Here is a 16,478-nt window from a genome sequence, read left to right on the forward strand (position 1 = left end):
AAAGAAGCCTACGTCAATTCCAAAATTAAAATAAGAATAAAAAAGGCAACAAAATATAAAATAACGAAAATGACAGAAGAAAAAAAGAAACAGCCCTTTGCACAATCTTACGAACATAAATGCATGATGTACACCTTTTAACATATTTTTTTAATGTGCATGTGTACGCAAAATAAAATAAAATAAAAACGGCACCACTATGTACCCCATACACCTATATTTTTTCCTTCGTACAAGCATTACATTGTTTTGCACACTTTTGACTTATCCTCACGTGCATTATATTTCGGAACAATTACACGTATTCATAAGTAGATGCCTTCATTTTACAGTTTAATTCCGCTACTTAAATATGTTGACAATTGTTGAGCTTCATGTTGACAAGGAATCGAAAATTTTCTTTTCTATCAAAATGCGTTCGTTTCAATATAACGGTAAGCAAAAATTTTTATGAAATATAAAAACAGCCACAAGAAAATTTAAACGAATCCAAACACTTAGGGCATACCTCTTCGTCTCCTTAGCCACAACTATGTGGATGAGTCAACCAGGCAATAAGCTAGATAACCTATCACTCAACAAAAATCGACTTGACCTCACTTTTGTTAATTCTTTCCTACATAATACAAATGCTATAATGCAAAATAAACTAACAATACGGACCTGTTTTCTGTGGTAGTTCCGTCTTAAGTATTCCCAAATGAGGGCTTAGAAAAAGAAAAATATCACTGTTCAATGAGAACATCCTTTTAAATGGTAGACTTCTCACGATAAAAATGTATTTTATATATATATTGGAATATATATACTTGTAAATAGATGGGCGCATGTTCATGTATACATTGGTATTCTTCACACCTCGATAACACACAAATGGTATCAACTAAAGGCATAAAGGGGGTGAAGGTAAAATGTACCCCCCCCCTACTATCAGAAGAAACAACATATAAAAGCAAACCTCGCAATATTTTTCCAAGTGGTTTGTTTTCATACTAAATAGATGAACGCGCACGGAGAATGTTTAAAAAGGAATTTTCTTATAATAATCGAAATTAGTGTTTGTCTAATTTTCCATCAAATACGTATGGCACATCGAAAAAAAAAAAAAAAAAAAAAAAAAAAAAAAAAATGTACGTCAGAGCGTAATGTCTCCATGTATACATAAGTAAAGAAACTGCTATATGGATACAGAAAAATCAGGAGTAGCACAAAATCTGCTTGTGACAAAGACGCTTATAGATAGATAACACCCATGTGCTTCGAATTCCATTACCTTTTCTCACCTTCTTAAAGAATAGAAGCAAAGTGTAAAAAAAGGCTAAAGGAAATATTCCTGTAAACATTATTTCAAAATAAATATTTCCTCATTTTTTTTAAAAATGGAAAATGAAATTGTTTTGAGCGAAGAAGTTGAAGAACTAAAAAATTTGATATACGTGGATGATACTCCTTTCAATCACCTAGACTTCATGGTTAGTGATATAATACCCTAAGCATCCTACTGCAACGATGTATTTGTAGCTCAAGCGAGCCTGCGCACATACGTGCACACATATATAGGCGTACGCCAGCGCCTGCCCGTATTTCCATACATTCGAACTCCTTTTTTTAACAAACCCATTTAGAAGGTGCCATGCATCCCCTGTTGTGTCTTACCCGGCATGTCCTTCCTAAACACGCGGGCCGAAGAGGAACACAAAAACGGATATAGAAAAGATGAAGTAAACGCTTATTTCCTTTTCTCCTTCTTTGAAATGATTTGCAAAAAAAAAAAAAAAAAAAAAAAAAAAGGAAAAAGGAGAAAGGAGAAAGAAAAAGACTCAAGCGTAATGCCTCAGTTTAACATTCCCCGGTATGTGCACATATTATCGCCCTCCCTACTTTCTCCTTCACTCCTCTTCTTCCAGATCAACGAGACTGATGAGCTACTAGTCGAATACTTTTACGCAAAGAGACTACACAGAAGCAACTTAGTAAAAATAAAATTTCCCGAATGTTACGAAATGGCTGGAGCTCTTCTATCAGATGCGACTGCAGCCTCTGTCGGAAATTTGACTCATCTATATTTTGAATTAGGAACCGAATTATGCCACATGTTAAGCATAAAGAGATGAGAAATAATCTCCCCTTAGTTAACCTACTAAGAGATGTCTCTATCAATCAACAAAGGGTGCCTAAAAACCTTCACATATACATTAAGTATTCTGCGATACGTGTATTTTTTCCCCTTTAATTCATCTTAAGAACAATAGAAAGCCTTGTATGATAGTTAATTAGAGCAGCGGTTTGGGAAATTATCCCACAGATTACACCCTCCTAAATTCTCTTCTGTAATACCCTCAGGTTGCCCGAAAACGAATGGCCAGTGGAGAAGCTGGAAGAGCTCCTCCTAATCGCGGAAATGCGCAGAAGGATTTATCTAATGAAACATAATGACCAGGTGGACCAAACATACTTGGAAGGAATGACGTTCATGGAGAGGAAAAGTAAATCGAAAAATGCGCAGGCAAAATGTGATCCTTCATTTGTTCCTGTGCCTTACATATGCATTAGCACCTCCATTAGAATGTGCACTGGCACTTGCACCGGTAGCCTTGAAATCATCCCTCGCTGCTTATTCTTCAGAACGCCACACTTGGTATTCACATCGCTTTATCCCCTTCCAATTCAGTGTTCAATTCATTCTCAAAGGGAACCGACGTAGACAAGCAGAAGGCGACATCGAACAGGAATATTTTTAATTTTTTTGAATTCGATTTATGATCAGTTCATTCGTTAAACAGAACGTTCATTTTGAATGGACACATTTTATCGATTAGTGGATGAAGGAGTCCTTCACAAGTTCCTTTGCTCATCCGCCCATTTGTCAATCGGTCTCATTATTCACCACACGAAACACATTACTATTATGGTCATCATAACTGTTATCATTATTACTATTACTATTATTATTTTATCCTTATTAACCTTATTTCTGTCATTATTTCACTTCTTGAATATTTTTGCTGCCCTCCCGGTCGCAGCTGCCAAGCCGTTTTCAATTGTCCTTAAACTTATAAAACGTTTTTAAGGCCTTTTTAAGTCAAACGAGAATGGAAATATGTTTATACGTGCGACTAGCAAAAATGGAAAGCCTAGATTTGCAAAGGTGCAAAGTTTTAGCCCCCCCAATCTTTCGCTAATTGTCTGTGCTCCGCGTATAAAAAAAAAAAAAAAAAAAAAAAAAAAAAAAAAAAAAAAACAGCAAAATGTGCGAACCGCGCTTTAAAGCAACGCAATCGAAAAATAAAATTTATATACATATATGGGTACTTATCTTTTGGGCCAATGCAATCCTGTGTAATCCCCTCAATTTTCAAGCATCAGCACGTCGTCCGGCTTAACGTGGTATTCCACCGGCAGCCCGTAGTGGACATAGAAGTCGTCCTCGTTTGGTATCTTCTCCAGAAGTAATTCTAAAAGGTCAAAAAGAATAAAAAGAAAAAGAAATGTGTCAACATTTGACCAGTACAAACTGTTTAAAAAATATCACACTTCCGTTAAAGCGTCACGTTTAAATTGACATGAACAAGGAAGTATAAAAGGATGCGAAACTACGGAATAAGAAAAACTTCAGGGATACTCCCCTCGGAGACACATCACCCTTTAATATATTTATTTGCAGCCTTTTTCTTTTTTTTTTTTTTAATTCGCTTTCCCGACAAATTCGAATATCTTACCTTGGTCGTTGCACGTGTACAACAGGCACACGAACAGCATATGTATGGATGTGCCGTTCACCTCTGCTGGGTTCATTTTTGATTTGGTCTACGGGAAAGGGACCCATTGGGGGGAGGGAGTAGTATGCACGTGTGGTAATCACAGCACACGAATGTAGACAGGTGGCACACGAATGCAGACAGGTGGCACGCGAATAGATACACATCCACTCATACACAACTCAAAACGCAATTTACCGCATTGATAATGTCCTTAAAAGTTGTAGTCTTTTCCTCCATGTACGGCACAATCTAAGTGTAGATGGAAAGGGGTGAGAGGGTGGAACAAAATAAGGGGCAATTTCAGATCGTTCGTACAAACCTATTCACGCATGTGTGCGTTCAGGTACATGCACATACTACTGCATCGGTGCTCTTAACCGTGCGCTAATTACGCCCATAACTCACCTGGTCGTTTTGCTCCGCCGGAATATCCACGTCACTCGCCTCCTTCCCCGCGGGCTTCACAATGTCGCACAAAATTTTCTTTATTTTCGAGACATCCACAAATTTGGCTACATTTTCCATGTTCGGATTTCCAAGTGTGCTGCCGCGCGAAGCACTTTGGCGAAGCTGCAGAGCTGACGCATTCTCATTTTTGCTTTCCTGCTTGGATAAATTATTTTCATTTTCGTTCTGCCATACATCCTCAAAATCCATGTTATAGAATTTATCGATGGCATCATTTAGACCTGCCTGTATGTGAGAATCCTGGTGGTCATCCAAATGCTCTGGAAACATGCTTTCCATATTTTTGCCTTCTGGGAAGTTTATATGACCCATGTCATTTGTCAGAAAATCCGAGTTCACTTCATTCAGAACAACGTTTAATTTAAGATCTCCAGTGTAGTCACCCCGTGTGGCCATTGCCGCTCTGGAAAATTTCATAATTCTATCCGTAACCGTGTTGACGCAATTAATGCAGTAATCCTTTGTTTCAAATATGTAGGAAGTTTGATCGATGGAAAAAAGGGCATTCGATACGTACTTCTTTTTTTCTTTCTTCCATAAATCGTACGTAGATAATTCTACATCATTTATTTCTTTATACAAATTTTCAAAATCGATAAGTGACACATCGAAGGAAGCCTTCACTTTCTTCTGTGCTATGGAGTTTAGTACCATGTGCTTATTCTTATAAGTCCCTTTACCTATATCCATTAAATTCCTGAAATTACCATGAGCTATTAGCTTACTAGGAGCATAATAATGATAATTAAATTTGTTATTTACGTCTATCGCATTTAGTCTGTTTTCCAAATTCATCACGTTGCGGTTCCAGAGAGTGTCTTCATCTGGGATGGTTGATATTAAACCTTTTCCTCTGGGACTCCCACCTTGGTTTTTAAAAAACAAAGTATTCTGTGTACTCAGGGAGAAGTTACCCCCTAGCGAATTCATTAGACTGAAATCCTTATTTTCACTCTTCATGAGTTCTGGTAAAGGAAGCCCCGTCATCGTGTTACTTCCTTGCTGAAATGATAAAATACTTTGAGAATAATTTAAATTAGTTCCTACACAATCGTTTAAATTCATATTGTCAAAACTTAAGGATTCTTGCATTACATTTTCTATGTTTAAATCTTCTATTTTGTAATCATTGAAATGCATACTGTTATTGTTTACACTACTATTCAGCATCCTTCCATCACCCCCACTTGCGTTATTGAAATCGCTGTCATCTAGTAAATTATCCATTGTCATATTTCCACTTAGATTTAATGCCAAGTTATTTTTAGCACTTTCTCCCGGGTAGTAATCCCCCTTATGCATCCTTATATTTCCCCCCTCATTCAAGTTGTAGTCATCCTCCTCGTTGTCGTCTTCATGATGGTTGTCGTCATCGTCGCCATCTTCTAAATCCTTCGAATCAGATCTCTTCATTCTGTGCTTGTTTATTTCTGCTTTAAAATAATCCAACTCGGGGCATATGTTCAGGCTGCTAAAGTCTTCATTTCCCGCACCGAGCAGGACATCCCTCAACACGTCAGAATGCAGAAACAACTTTCTCTTGTAACACTTCACCATTTGCTCACTGCACTCGTTGTCCTCGCTGCTACTACTTTGCATAATAACTGGCGATTTACCACTTCTTTCCGTAGCATCCGCGTTTTCATCCATCCCTTCCTCATTCGCCACCTCCATTTTTTTCCTCCTCTTGTATTCACACGCGTCTATGTCCCCATCAAACTGTATAGACAAATCATTATTCAAAATTAAGTTTGGCAACAAATAACTATTACCTGACGAATGATCATACGTACTGTTCAATTTTAAAAAAAAAGTGTCGACAGATATATTTGACACTGTAACTGAGTCCATGGTAATGTCAGACGACTTGGCCAAAGTGGATGACTCTTGCAAAAATTCTAACTTCCTCTTCTTCATCTTTCTATTCGAAATTTCATTTACATTTTTTTTTTCATCCATCAATTCTTCATTCACTTCGCTTTGCTTTGCTATATTCATATTGCTTAAAAAATTGTATGTCTGGTCATAGATAGCTTCTACTCTATAACCATACACCTTCGTAGCACCCTCTATCGCTTTAGATGCTCTTGTGAAAGACAGATTAAAATCCCCCGTTTCCAACATTTCATCGTTTAGCTCTTCATTTATTTCTTCATCATTTAAATTTACTAAATCCTCCAAATGATCAATAATCCTTATGTCGAATGCGTTCCTTGTGCATATCTTATTATGGGACAGTGCTACCATGCAGTTTTTAAAAACTTCATTTATTTCCTTCACCTTCGTTTTATCACACTTGTCCAGATGATCCTTCTCATTAGCATCATTATTTTTATTATTCAAAAAGGACAGCCGCCTGATGTTCTTGTTAAATTCTATGGGCTTTTTAAAAAGGTTCTCATTTTCATTTATCCTCGATAGATTAGCCCCGGATTTCGTGTTAACTCCCAACTTTTTCATTCTTTCACTTTTCCCCCTTGGCGTGTTGATTGTGTCTATGTATATGGCTAACCGCCAAACGCTGCACCCATGGGAGTATATTCTAAAATGGATGAAGAGGAACACCCCTCCACGTACTCTCCACGTTTATATTTCTTCAGACGTGTTCTGCTGATCCCCTTGGCCTCACTACACAGGTGTGGCTCAAAAGGTTAGTCACCGCTTTGGTAGACAAAAGGATTTCCTTAAATTTGCAACGAAGAAAAAAAAAAATAAATAAATAAACAAAAAAAAAAAAAAAAAAGGACCCCTCGTGAGCTCCTTAATACTGATGCAGCATAGCAAAATCTTTACACACTCCTTAAAGTGTTCAATTTTTATGTTTTTCATACGCTTGGCAAATAAATGCAAATTTTAAAATCATCACCTTTTCATATGCATTAAAAAAAAAAAAAAAAAAAAAAAATTGATGTCATATACATGTGGGTAACAACGTATGATACAAACACATGCTTTTACTAATTCACTGCTGATCGATACTTTTGTCTTTTCGTTCCTCGTCATTCCAGAGGCCTTTAATTTTTGCTTACAGAGAAAGTCAGGCGTATGTGAAGTTGATCACATAGGCATGTGTACATATGCACATCCACATGCACAACAATGACTCGACGTCAGCGCGAAAAGTCATTTTCTTCGCAAGAATTTCCTTTGCGAATTTAAATATAGCTAACTCGAATATTCTTTTGCACATGCTTCATTTTTGTGTTACATCATTCGGCAGAAAGTTCAAAATGGACGAATGATAATGAGCTGTAAAAGAATTTTTTCACACAAAATAAATAAAAAAAAAAAATGATAAATTTAGAAATTGTCAAAACGGGGGTTTTCCTTCAAATATGACAAACGCAAAATGGCGCATAAACTTGTACACCTTGCATTATAAATAATTTTTTTTTTTTTTTCCCTCCTCACTTTTGTCAATGCATATATTCGTTCCCATATCCTTCGTTGTACGAATTTTTACACGCGTAGTCTTCTTATTTTTATTTCCCCACTCATTTTCTACTTCCCCTTTTTGTCCTTAACGCTATGGCCATTTTAACAAGTTTACTAAAATGAACCTTCCCCCCCCAAAAAAAAAAAAAAAAAAAAAAAAACGCTTAACAAATCAAAGCGTTATTCTTCTTGAAAAGTATTTTTTATTTTACACCATTGTGGGGAACACCAGATCGAACTCCGTTTGACTTCTTCGCGAAACCAGACAAAACGGACGTTCACAGAAGTACGCATATATCCTGTCGTGCGTACCTCCTTTTTGCAGTAATTTCACACAAAAGGCAACCTCAAAGCGATTTTGAACATAAGGCGTTTCATGCAGTTATATTTTCCCACCCCCTACTCACACAAGATAATCTCATGCGCGAAGAAAACGGATAGCTGGCGAATCTGTTGTATCTCGTCCTTCCGCCAGCGTATGAATAATTGAAGGGACACTACAGGAGGAACTATATTTTTTTTAAAACCATGCGCCGTGTTTAAAAGTTCTTTTCTTTCAGGCAAAAAATGATCTGAGTTTACTATGCGGGAACAAATTAAAAAAAAAAAAAAAAAAAAAAAATATATATATATATATCACACGCATTCCTCCTATGTTCAATAAGTATATGTAATCAAATGACGGTGCGATGAAAGTTATGAAGGATGAGATGGAGAAATATTACGAGGGTATGCACAAAACCCTTGTGGCAGTGTGTGAGTAATTCCTCTGGGTAAAAATTCATTCGGAAATTGACATAAAACACAAACATCCAGAACGAATGATGCGCCAAAAGGAAAAAAAAAAAAAAAAAAAAAAAAAAAAGAAAGAAAGAAAGAAAGGAAAAAGAAAATACGATAAAAAAGAGTAAGACAAATGGGACGTAAAGAATTAAACTTGCATTTTTTTAGCAAGTGCGAATATTCTCCATTTTTTAGCCATTCGGGCAGAACTCCAAAGATGCGTTCACGTAACCCTGTCAATGTGGTAAATAAGATTCGCATGGTGAATATAAGCCGATATTATGATATCACCCCTACGACACAGAAATAAATGCTACAGTTCCTTGTTACCTCTCTACCACTTTCGTCTTGGCTAAAATAAACACAGGACAACATCGTATGGGCGTACTGAAACGATTATCGTTTCTTCGCATACGTGTAATGTACGTATTTGAAAATGTGCAAACATGCATGTGGCTACGCTCTGAAGAGACTTCACTAATGCTATGAGGAATAAAATCAAAGATGGGGAAATCAAATAGGCACACATTTGAGGCGACATTTCTCCCTAAGAAAATACGAGAGATTCCCCTCTAAGGAGGACACGCCACCTCCTCATTCACTTTCACTCTCCTCATTGAAGTCGTTTTTATTTTTGTTGTAAGTGAATTGTGCCTCGTATAGGTCAACAATCTGTTGTGATGTGGTGGCCTGCTCCGCATTCTTATCCTCCCTGAGCCTCAGAAACCTGGGGAAACGCAAGCCAATTCCCTTGTCATCCGAATAAACTCCGATGGCTGCAGTATGCACAGGAGAGAGAGAGAGGTCAGCCGCTTTTACCTCCCATACATAGTGTGCATCAAACCAGACATCAGGATTTAATTTATCAGAAACTTCGTAATATGATTTCTTGCTTGGTATAATTTTATCACTTAAAGTGTCGTATAATGATCCAAGAATTTCATCACTAAAACCGGTGCCTGCTTTACATACAGTCTGGAAATTTTCAGTTTCTGAATTATATGTAGCTAAAACAAATGCACCATACACTCCACTTCTTTTTCCTTTTCCATAATAACCCGCTATGGGTACTAAATCTACCGAATCAGATAACCCTTCTATATAATCCTTTTTCACCTTCAACCAATTTAACGATCTTCTTGATGGTTCGTAGGATGCATTATCCAGTAAGGTCTTGACCATTAGTCCTTCACAATTATTTTCAATTGCATCTTGCAAAAATATATCCATGTCTTCTACATTGTTCATTTCGGAGTGTGTTGCATAACACAAAACTCCTTCCTTACATTTCAGTAATGAGTAGAGGAGTTTTCTCCTAATTTCTAGTGGCTCTTTAATAACTGGGACGCCATTACAACAGATGAGGTCAAATGGGAATAGACATATTTTCACCTTTATATTTTCGATGTCCACATCTTTTCTCTTTCTTGTGGTCAGAACTTGAAATGGTAATATTTTTTTATTCTCTATATCATAAGCTACAACTTCACTGTCAATAATGCACTCGGTAGCACCGCTGATAATTTGATCCCGCACTATTTGAATGACATCTGGATACTTCTCTGTCATGGTTTCTAAATTTCGGCTAAAAATTTTTATATTATCCTTATCTATGTAATGTATTTGAGCCCTTTCTCCGTCATATTTATATTCACACGTAAATGTCACATTATTGAACCGGTCAAGTACTTCCTGTATACCTTTCGTTGGCTTGGCTAGCATAGGTTGCACGGGTAGCCCAGCCTTCACTGTGCACTTCTTGCTTAACGTATTCATGTCATCTCCATTTAACAAATTCTGAATGATAATTTCGATATTTGGTAACTCACACAGGGCGCTCTTCACTGATTTTTCCATGCACTCAAAAATGTCCGAATCGTTATTTATTTCGCAGTAGCTTTTTTTTAACTCCTTAAATATGGGTAATAAACGGGTGTCTCCTTCCTTCCCTATGTCGTAGAACAAATTTGGCTTGCTTATTTTTTCGTTCCTCATTTTGATGGACTCGATTAGCGCGTTCATGTCGAACTCGTCCTTTACGCTCTGATTTTCCTTTTCGTTTTCCTTTTTTACGTGAGAAGGGCTCTCCCCAGTTTGCTTGGCCACATTGAGCATTCCTCCCTTTTTCTTATTCACCTTATTCATTTCATTCTCCATAGTACTGTCGCTAACATTGTCATCTTCCTCCCCACTGCCACTTCCCTTCACGCTTAGCAGTTGCTCGTTCATCAATTTCCCCTTTTGCACAATTTCTTCCGGAATGAACGGGCGCGTTAAAATAAATGCATAGGACAGTGCCTGCAACACAGTAGCGCTGTTCACCCCTATTCTCAATCGCTGTTGTAAAAAACGAACAATATATTTCGCTTCACTAGTTTTCGCGCTCACCAATAGCTTCTTAATTACCTCTCTCTTTTTCTGCTGAGAGTTTGAACCACTCAAATTTGGTATGCTCTTAAGTTCATTAAATACTGACTGGATAGTCAAACGAGGCAAAGGGAAAATGGTCCTCATCTTGCAAGAACAACTTTCTGCTATTATGCCAAGATCCTCAATTTGTTGTAAATCCTTTTTTATGCTTGATTCAGTTCTACTATACGCTTCAGACATGGTTTTCAAAATGAGAGCTTCTCCTACGCCTGCCTCGACATTTAAATAATCAGGAGCTACTTTGTTTAGCGTTATATATACCGCTGGAATTAAGTCGTTAGGACTGTAGTATATTAAAACTCTAAACACATTGGACAGAATAATTGCTACGTTCTTTTTACTACCAGTTCCACTTCCCTTTAATTCCTCTATTTGATTAAATGTATTTGTCAAAAAAGTGAATAATAAAGAATCCTTAAACTTGTGTTTTTCCTTATCCTTTTGCGAAAGGTATAAATTACTTACATCAAAATGTACGGGGTTAAATTTGGGTGATGTTAAATCGCTCACTTTGTCATCTTCCTTAACGGTGCAGTTAAATAGGGACCCTTTCTTTACATCATTTTCGCTCTTCGCCTTGGCCTTTTTCGTTTTTGTGTTTCCATCACTTGCTATTTTTCTCTTGGTTGATTCCTTCCCTTCTTCCTTTACTTTAGATTCCTCCTTAATATCCGTTTCTTCATTCTTCCCCTCCATGGTTTTCTTCGGAAAGGACAGGCATTTCCTGCACAGGCGGAAAAAAAAAAAAAAAAAAAAGAAACCAAAGTGTTTAATTTTTCTACAGGTGTAGGGGTGCGTACAGATGTACACACAGCAAAGGTTCTACGTGTATGAAAGTACGCTCTTGTACACATTTCGATCTGTTAAAATGGGCGTGCCCTTGTCCAGAACGCAGAACAAGGATGCCTCTACATCAGGGGGTACACACATAACATATATATATTCATGCACATATATATGTATATTGTTTTTCCATATGCCATGCATTTACAGAACACAAGTCAGTCGCATTTCATGAAGAAATGAGGTCTGCCGCATTTCTCACTCTCATCACATTTTCTCTCTTTTAAAACTTAAAATGTCCATACAAAAAACCGCTACGTCTATTCGATGCACTGTCTCTAAAGTTAGTGAAAACTTTCACGTTGAAGTTTGTTTTTCGTCTGTAGAATTTATTCTTTTGCATAAAGGGTATTATATAAGAGTATTCTCTTCTCATGCAACTGTAAACTTTGCACAAAAGCATTCTCGCTATGAGAAATAGCACGAGCAATTTCATGTTAGCATAGCTGCCTATACACATGCACGCACAGGCTACTTCTGGGATAAGTAATGGTAATGATGCCCGTGGGCATTGGGCTTGGCGTAACAAGCAGTTCGACCATGCCGACGCATATAAATAGAATTATGCAAACCAGTTCATGTAAGCCAATTTACACAAACCACTTGGCGTAGCCCTTTGCATATCCATAAGGAATTTCGCCGAATGAGTGTGCTGCCTCTTCACTCAGTACATTCCTCACTTCCGTTCACCCCATATCATAGCTCATTTCTTTCGGGCTACGATATCCTTCTCTCACTACTTAAGAACTTTTCCTAGGTTCACATGAGAATAAGTGAAAAAACAAAATATGCTTATCTTTTTATTTATTAAAAACTCACTCTAAAGTTACTTGCTTAGGTGCCTTTTCCATAATTATATTAAAACTTAAATGAAATGGTTTAAAAAAAAAAAAAAAAAATGGCCAAGGTAATTCAAAAGATTGAAGTGTGAAAAAAAAAAAAAAAAAAAAAGAGATTACATGATAAAATCTTCAAAAGGTTTTTATAAATCTCCTTATACGTTGTTCACACACATATGCGCAGTCCTTTTTCTTTAAATTTGTCACTAATTTGGAATAAATTTTTCTTAAAAAGGAAAGAATTTTCTAAATTCTCTAGCAGAATATTATAGAAAAGCCAATAGATACGGAAAAAAAAGAAAAAAAAAAAAAAAAAAAAAGCAAAAGGGAGAGTGGAAAAATTACGCTACATTTAAAAATATGTAATTATGTGTAAATCAATAATAAAGCGAAATAGTTTCCAGGGGGGGGAAAAAAAAAAAAAGTATACACATCTGCTTATATGCGTGGATATATACACAATACGTATACGCGTGTAAAAATGTGCCTATACCACATGAGAAAAAAAAAAAAAAAAAAAAAAAAAAACACACACACAAAAGTAGTAATAATAAACTCTAAAAACACATATTACTTCAAAAAGTGTTTTTCCCTCTTGTGTAATTTCAAATTTGTTGAATTTTACTAAAAAGAGGGGCCAGGAATATTGCAAAAAAAAGAAAAAACGAGAACTCTAAGCAGCTCTTATTTTGAAGAAGCTGAAAAGGAGAAAGTGTAAAATGTGTTACAAAAAGGAAATATTTTTTTTTTTTTTTTTTTTTTTTTGTCCCACTAAATACAAAATGATTAAAATAAAAATGTGTAAAACTTAGCTTGAAAAATAATAAAAATACGAGCAGAAAATAAAAATGATAAAAGGTTCTATATTCCCTATTACGGGATCATTTAATTTGTGTGTAAATTGAGGCGAAACTGCAACTCAGCTATTTCACAAATTCATGTACAGGTATTTAAATTATGCTATGCAATACTTTTACCACTAAACCAATAAGGGGAAGGGAGCCTGCTCACCGGTATCATAACAAGTACGCATAAGTACATGATCCTTCGCGCCGGTACGTGCATACCAGTATATTAGCATAGGCACATAGGAACGTTTGCACACGTCCCTCTTCAGGGGAATTTCCTTACACACATTTATATGCCTTCCTTGTACATACGCACCAGGCGCGTAGAAATTACCAATTTCAACAGCTACTTAGCATTTCTAAAATAGGCTCACCCCTCCTTGAAACTCAGCTAAATTCGAATACACTTAAAAAAATAAACAGACATGACTACAGTTATTAAACATAAAAAAATGACCAGACCCGTGACATAGATAAAAGCAAATTCATGTTCCTCCAGCTTTATTTTCAAGTTCATGCCAAAAACTCCTGAAAAAAAAAAAAAAAAAAAAAAAAAAAAAAAGAGTATCAAATGAGATAACTCCTTCGCCTAACCCATGAGCGCAGTTGGCATACGACACTTTTCCATGCTCTCTACATCGCTACTCCGCTACGCCGTTAGGTTGTTGCGCCCAATATAAGCGCGCATAATTAGGGCAATTCCTCAAAAGACGAGGAAACTCTCAACATGACTAACCTGTTATGAGTGTTCCTATACCAAAGCCAGAATTAATTAGACTGATAACTATATCCATCCGTATCAAATTATTCCTAGAAAGAGACAAATCCGATACTAATTTGTTTTCCAAGTTCTGCATTAACTCATATAAATGCTTCACTTGATCATGTATCTGATGAAGCTCTTGATCGAAATATTCAAGGAGCATTTGCAGATCTTGATTCGTTGACTCCTTATTGTCTTCCTCCCCATTAATAGGGTTAAAATAACACTTGGTTAGTTCCATTTTTTTCAAATCCGCATTATTTTCTGATATTTCGTGAAAAGCTTTAATGAATGAATTTACTTTATTTATTAAAATATTGGTTGGTTCCTTTAAGTTATGCAAATTTGTCAGCACATCTTGATAATTGGTAACTTTTAATGTAAATTTAATGTCTGCAAAATCCTTACTTAAGAGCTTCATTTCTGCATTTAAATGTTCAATTGTACTTGAAAAAACACATTCGAGGGCACTAAATTCAAAGGGTCTTTTCTCCATAATTTTCGTGTCCACTTTATATAAATTGGTATATTTTTTGGATACATTACATAACTTCTTTATTAGATCATCTCGAATTAAATCTTCTTTTATGACTAGGAAAACACTAGAGTGTAAAATGATACATGTTAATGGTGGCAAGGATACCAGTATGGCATTTAACCGGGCTTCTATGCTTGCTATATTGTTATTTTCTGCAAGTAGTTGTTTGCAGTCACGATAGTTTATTAAGCCACTTTTCTGTTTTATATAATTTATGTGGCAACATTGTTTCACTCTTTTCAATAACTCCGTGCATAAATATTCCCTTATGAAACACTTTCCACCAAAAATTTCTACTATTACGTGTCTTTTTAATTTGCTCAACTGAATTAGGTAATCGTTTTCGTGAAGTATTCCCTCCAGTTTAAGATTGGACTCCCTCTTTGCCGCGTCCATGTTGAAATTATAATTCAGGTTGTAATTGCTGTGATTGCCATTATGATTGCCGTGGTTGCTCTGACCGCTTGAGTTGTTGTTGCTATTGCACAGCGAGTTACGTATCCTGGCCTTCAGATCTGCGTTGTCGTCATTCAGATAATACTTTTCCCTATTTATAAATGTGGAGCTATTTACCGAATTCTCCATCCTTGAAATGGTATCCAGATCATCTTTGTCCTTCTTATAACGGTTAATTAGCTTGTTCTTCAAGTTGTACTCATATGTGTTTTTCTCGAAACTTGTGGTATTCACAATGTCATCATCGTCATTGAAATCGAGCTCGTCGCAATCGTAGTCGCGCTTTAGGCATTCCCCGTTGTCCTTGAGCGTAAAAGATTCATAAGACATTTTAAACGAAGCCAGAGGTACTCACAGCGAAAATGCGTTCAAAATTCCACTAAAATGGGACAACAAAGCACACAGGCCAAGTAACAATGGAAAAATATATTTGTATATATACTAATGTATAATATTAAAGAACGATAATTTACCCAAATGGGTTATAACAACATGATGAACAAATTTTGTACTCATGCGTATGCACATGCATGTACATGTCAGCTTGGCCATAAGGCCCTTTCCTTCTCAGCGCACACAAAGGGAGGAGGCACTCCGAAAGTCAAAAAATCGAGCACATTAAAAGAAGAAGGCATTCCAAGAATGTCACTAATTTTTCCGTTTGTACATTAATAAAACGCGGAGGATGGCCATATTCGGCAGATTAACTCAAAGAGACTAATAAACCCAGTAAACAAGGTAAAGTGTCATGTAAAAGCAATATATTTAAAATGGGGGGGAAAAAAAAGAAAAAAAAAAAAAAAAAAAAAAAAAAAAAAAAAGAAGTCCTGTTTAGGAACATTCTAAAAAAGATTGCTTAAGTATATACACACCTGTAAATGCATATCTTTCTGCGTCATCGCAAGCCCCTTTTGGCATGTTATCAAATTGTATATGCGCGGAAGCAAATTTTTACTTGGGCAAAATAGCAAATTTGGTTAGGAGGAAAATGTGCAAAATGTTCAGGTGCATAAACGCTTAAACATACACATATAAAATGATAAGCAATATTTCATTCCATATGTGTAATACGCATGCACATGTGTGAAGGGCACCCAAGGAAAAAACAAGAGCATTACTTATACGCGAAAATTAAAAAAATGAGTAAAAGAGAAAAATTTAAAACTCCTCACTCCTCGCCACATGTATGCAAATGTTCTTCCATCATGTCCTCAATTCGATAATCCAAAAAAAGTGTGCACGGGCATCCACGTATTCACTTTAAAAAACGTCTCCTTTGTCATTTCACAGGTGTAATGCGTCACATGCCATTTA

General features: G+C 36.3%; 4 protein-coding genes across 4 annotated transcripts; 1 reads left to right on the top strand and 3 right to left on the bottom strand.

Moving 5' to 3' along the window:
• Positions 1–1,379: 1,379 nt before the first annotated feature.
• Positions 1,380–2,763, top strand: PKNH_1404100 (conserved protein, unknown function; the record flags this gene model as incomplete). Its single annotated transcript, XM_002261895.1, has 5 exons — positions 1,380–1,472; positions 1,626–1,721; positions 1,908–2,095; positions 2,344–2,486; positions 2,672–2,763. The coding sequence occupies 5 exons, from the start codon at positions 1,380–1,382 to the stop codon at positions 2,761–2,763; spliced, it is 612 nt and encodes a 203-aa protein (XP_002261931.1).
• A 585-nt stretch (positions 2,764–3,348) lies between these two features.
• Positions 3,349–6,689, bottom strand: PKNH_1404200 (uncharacterized protein; the record flags this gene model as incomplete). Its single annotated transcript, XM_002261896.1, has 4 exons — positions 3,349–3,455; positions 3,720–3,807; positions 3,957–4,010; positions 4,167–6,689. The coding sequence occupies 4 exons, from the start codon at positions 6,687–6,689 to the stop codon at positions 3,349–3,351; spliced, it is 2,772 nt and encodes a 923-aa protein (XP_002261932.1).
• A 2,352-nt stretch (positions 6,690–9,041) lies between these two features.
• PKNH_1404300 (DNA ligase I, putative) lies at positions 9,042–12,180 on the bottom strand (the record flags this gene model as incomplete). The annotated part of the gene is made up of 2 exons (XM_002261897.1): positions 9,042–11,601; positions 11,966–12,180. The coding sequence occupies 2 exons, from the start codon at positions 12,178–12,180 to the stop codon at positions 9,042–9,044; spliced, it is 2,775 nt and encodes a 924-aa protein (XP_002261933.1).
• Positions 12,181–13,798: 1,618 nt separating this feature from the next.
• Positions 13,799–15,494, bottom strand: PKNH_1404400 (CorA-like Mg2+ transporter protein, putative; the record flags this gene model as incomplete). The annotated part of the gene is made up of 2 exons (XM_002261898.1): positions 13,799–13,935; positions 14,144–15,494. The coding sequence occupies 2 exons, from the start codon at positions 15,492–15,494 to the stop codon at positions 13,799–13,801; spliced, it is 1,488 nt and encodes a 495-aa protein (XP_002261934.1).
• Positions 15,495–16,478: the final 984 nt, after the last annotated feature.

Source organism: Plasmodium knowlesi (assembly GCF_000006355.2).
Source record: "Plasmodium knowlesi strain H genome assembly, chromosome: 14".
Classification (NCBI taxonomy): domain Eukaryota; phylum Apicomplexa; class Aconoidasida; order Haemosporida; family Plasmodiidae; genus Plasmodium; species Plasmodium knowlesi.